At 32.3% G+C, this 4,826-nt stretch overlaps 1 protein-coding gene across 1 annotated transcript; it reads left to right on the top strand.

Annotated features, from left to right (window-relative positions):
• Positions 1-266: 266 nt before the first annotated feature.
• On the top strand, positions 267-4,351 carry Smp_172120 (hypothetical protein; the record flags this gene model as incomplete). Its single annotated transcript, XM_018794804.1, has 3 exons — positions 267-392; positions 2,893-3,501; positions 4,142-4,351. 3 exons carry the CDS (start codon positions 267-269, stop codon positions 4,349-4,351), a joined length of 945 nt encoding a protein of 314 aa, XP_018649180.1.
• Positions 4,352-4,826: the final 475 nt, after the last annotated feature.

The following is a 4,826-nucleotide window of genomic DNA, read 5'->3' as shown; positions in this document are numbered from 1 at the left end:
TAGCGTGGCAACTGGAACCGATAAACATTTGTAACAGGTCCTACATTTTTTATAGGTGAATAACTAAATTGGAGCGTTTTACTAGCAAAGCTAGTTACTTAATAAGTTTCAGATAAATACTCTTCAGTTATAGTTTCTAGATTGATTCATTTTTTAATCATAAGCAAACCAATAAACGGTCTATTACTTTTCAAAAGCCTTTGCTTATATTATTAAAAACTTTTAAAAATCCTCTCTCTCTAGCTGTAGAACCGATTTCAAGATAAATGTGTTTAATAAAGCGCGAACTTAAGAATTGTGTGGGTTATCTTGAGAAACACAACGATGTAATTTTCCTCGGAACAAAAACGAGTCCTACTGTTAATTTGGTTTATTTTGGAGGTGATGTGCAGGTGAGTTTTATAAATAGATAAAATGTGTCTCGACTGGTTATTTTTATTCTGGATAACGACTTTGATTATACTGTTCAAACGTAGCATATCTGTTATAAACATATGTTGAATTCTACCTCATAAAAGGTAATTAATGTAGTATATTTCAATCAAATAAAACTCTAATTAGATGATTGGATTAAAATTGAACCTTACGGGTCAGTAAATGTATTATTTTTCTAACTCCTGTGTCTATACTCAAACAACAGAAAACGTTATCAGAGAAGACCTATGGGATAAAAAGGATGAAAATGAATATGAAATAAAACAAATTAAAACAGTTATGAGGTTCCTAATACTAAGAGAAAGATAAAGTGAGAATGCATATTCTCATTCCTTGGATTTATTCTGTCTACCATTTTCAATTTGTTGTCCCAACCATGGACATATAGAAAGTATGTTTATACAACGGGACCGTTTAAGAAGTATGCTGAAATAGTGATAGAAAAAGCAAGAAATAATTCGAAACGGAAAATAAACTAGAAATAGGGGGTATTATACTGTCCTTAGTAGAATAAAAAGCGAGTCTGCATGTGTACTTGTAACTGAATATGAATTGACCATAGATATCAGCTATCTCTTGAGAACTCTGACGAAGAAACGTGCTCGTTCATACTTAAATAGGTTGGTACCATGGAACTATAAGGATTATTATCATTATTACCATTATTATTACCATGGTTCTATTCAATATCATATTTTATGTACAATATAGAATAATTCTCAGCACAAAGTATTTCAACAAGTTTCCTTTTCTTATTTATTGCTCGATCCTAACGGTAACTATTGAGTGATCACCAGTTAGATGTTAGCAGTTCGGGAATCGACTTCTAAATAATTTCCATTCTTTTAATCCATATTGCCAGCCACCACGATGTCTCTAATTGTACTTTTTCTTAACTTGTACAGAGAAAGATCGTAAAATTCTTATAAACGCGCCTGAATAGGTTATGCGATTAATAGACAGAATGATATATTAAAACAAACAAATAGCCTATTAAAATATCTAGATGATAGGAACAGGTTACTCAGGCATTCATGCAGGCCGCCGAATTTGATCTGATCAGTCGAAAACCCTTGACTGTCTAACTATTTCTCCAACTTGCATAAAGCTTTGCGGTAAGTGGTGTTTATATGCCCTAAATACATCATTTATTCACATGTCGATGAAGGTTCGCCAGCCAACCTCCTACCTGTACATAATGCTTAACTCGAGCATATGAACAATGCTTCAAAAAACCTGTTATCTTTCATTTTTATTCTTCGTATTTCACGACCGTGTACTATCTATTATTTTCGTTGTTTCCTAATATAACTTGACTGCATATGACGTATTTATCGTAACAAGCTTATGTTTAGATAACTAAGTGTTTTTTAAGCTGCGACATTTTATGCACATTTTAAAAATGTTGTTTACTTCCCAGTTGGATTAAGAAGCTACAAATTGGTATGATGTTTTGTGTCTGTAATAAAATTTCGTCAGGTTAGTTTGAGAATAGGAAGTGTTAGACACTGATTTAACTTCTTTCGGAAGCGATTTTACATTTCAAGAATAATTTAATTCTTTGTCTAGTTTCAGTGCTAGAAGGTAAAATAGTATATTATACAAACGACTAGGATCACATGACAATGTGCCAGATCGTATGTTAATTATAACCAACTGGATTGATGTAATTTTACTCTATAAGATAAAGGATTATTAAAGCATCTTGTGTGTCTTTTATTGTGAAGTAACTTGAGTCAACCAAATGGTGCGCTTACAGGTTTTGCTTTCCTTTGACTTTGGGCTCCTTCAAATCTATGTATAAAGTCAAATTCAAGACTTTCTGACAAATTTCTAGGGAAGCCATTCGACTTGATACGGAGGGAAATGGATTTTTTTTCTTAGTGTACGTTTAACTTACCAATTTCTAAATACTGAACCAACCTGTTTCTTGCTGAATAATTAGAACGAATCAGCATGAAACCAAGTCACGTAATGGATGACACTTATTGACAGGATGTACCCCCTGTTTCCTATAAACACCTATCTGTGTAATTTTTTGGTTCATATTCATCTTAATCTCAGTATTGTTGTAACCATTTCCAAGAATAATGCAATATTGAAATGGTGGAGAATATTTGTAGCTCAGGTGGATGATTTTGATGGAGTTTTGTTCTCTGAGATGGGTGGTTTGGTTGTGGAGCTTTCATCTTTCTTCTGAACGACATCATCGGCAATGTGATTGGCGCCTCTATGTTTTTGCACTGAAATGAAAAATCTCTAACTTCCGACAAAACTATAGATAAAATGTTTTGCATTAATGATATTGAAGGCAGGATAGATCTAATTTTTCTGGCAGAATTTTGTCTCTACATTCCTACATTTTTTGAAAAAAATAGCAACTATACTTTTCGTTAAAATCGTCTCTAATGCAGATGTAGGGCAGTTTTATTCATACTACCTATATGGTATTTTTAGGATTACGAATATAATATGAGTCAAAATAATTTCAATAATCAGTATATTAAATGGAATTTGGAAAAGACTGCCCAAAATTTGTATGTACGATTTACCAATCAGTTTCGTGACTGCAATCCCCATGTGTGGATTATTCGTGCTTCACATTGGATATCTAATTCAATAGCTTGTTATGTTAATTTCATGCCTTTTGCGGAATCTGGTGTGCCATTATTTGAAAACGACGAGATCTGTAAAATGACAGGGTTGATGCATTTAAGTTGTTTACTGTCAAATGCAGTTGAACAATTATTAAATTGTGAAGCTAATATACAATGTCAAACATCTACTATCCCTATACGACTGATTGGTTTTAGCAAAGGATGTTGTGTTTTGACAGAGATACTATATGAATTATCAGTATTGTCTCACTCCAAAAAATCACTTACTGATTCTGTGAAAGATGTTCCTGCACAAGTTCTTGAACTTTCTCAATTTATAACAGACCTTTATTGGCTTGATTCTGGACATTCAGGTACGCATCATCAATGGCCAGTTTCGCTTAACTACTTATCTTTGCTAAACCCCGTTTCATGTCCCAGAATACATGTCCATGCATCTCCCTATCAGGTATTTAGTTATTAACTGATATATTTTGATCACTATCCCTTTACTATTTTATTTAGTGTTCAAAGTGCAAATTGTTTGTAAAAGTGAAAAGATTTTTTTGGAGTTATGATATATTCAAATTATAGTACCAGCAATAGTTTAAAAAATAGGAGAATAGGTGGACACAGAATGAAATATGTTAAATTATATACTGTCCAAATTTAGATAAAGGTCAGTCTCGTATAGTATTTCGTAAAGCGAGTATAGCTTAAAAAGTACTGATAAATTTGCGGAATAAAATGTACGGATTGATCTTGAAACTCAAGATCAAGGTATAGATAAGGAAGGGATGGATACACAGCTGATTTTTAGCTGTGTTACCTGGGATGTCTAACTATTAGTCGTGATCACCGTCCGGATTTCAATCAGATAATCTGAGCCTACCAACACAGTTCAGACTAACGATCAATGACTTTGTTGATAATGCTAGTCTGAGATGTATGGAAATACTCATCACATATTTATCTTCAGACAGCGGTCTTACGTATGAATAAAAGAATAGGAGTCGTTCTTCAAATGCTTATGCATAGGTTTTTCATACTGTCCTGTAGAAATTCATAATAAGCTAATGTTATCATTTTGTATTTTACATAACATATAGATAATGAACCAACTAAAACCACAAAATTCTACCGATTTTTATAAATTTCTGGATATTTTATCTCACTTAAATTTGCCTTTTAAAAAGCAATTGCATTTTATGCCTGATGATGAAAAATCAGAATCACCGTTTACCAATTCGAGATTGAAAAATGATGTGATCTGTTCACTAGACTATCATTTCGAGATTTTGAACCACATTATGTTTTGAATTATACTTTTTGAAATATGCTCCACTCACCGTTTGGTTAACGATGTTTTTAAAAATGTGACTATTGTGATAAAGAAGTTGTATTTTCCTTTTTATTTTCATCCGTATTTCCACTGAAACTGATGAATGCTTTTGTACCTTTATCAGTCATTGGTTTTATACGGAACTTTTATATTTCTTATTATTTTAATCTCTTACCAATGACCTATTCTAGATTTTATAGCATTCATTGGATTTGTTGTAGTCTGCCTATAAAGAGATCTTGTTTTAGTCGTTCTAATTACCTTGTTTCAACTGTTTGCTTAGACTTTTGAATAGCCTTTTTTTATCCATCAAGGTTTTCTTGTATTCATTGTATCCGGCTGATTTTCTAACACAAAGAGATAATTGAAAAGTTGCTAGTTTACTGTTCAATTTATATTTACAGTGCTTTTTATTAAAGCTTTTGGATTTCAACTGAATGAAGCGTCTGTAC

The sequence above is a fragment of the Schistosoma mansoni genome, chromosome 1, assembly GCF_000237925.1.
Source record: "Schistosoma mansoni strain Puerto Rico chromosome 1, complete genome".
NCBI classification, from domain to species: Eukaryota; Metazoa; Platyhelminthes; class Trematoda; order Strigeidida; family Schistosomatidae; genus Schistosoma; species Schistosoma mansoni.
This window is presented reverse-complemented; position numbering and strand designations above follow the sequence as displayed.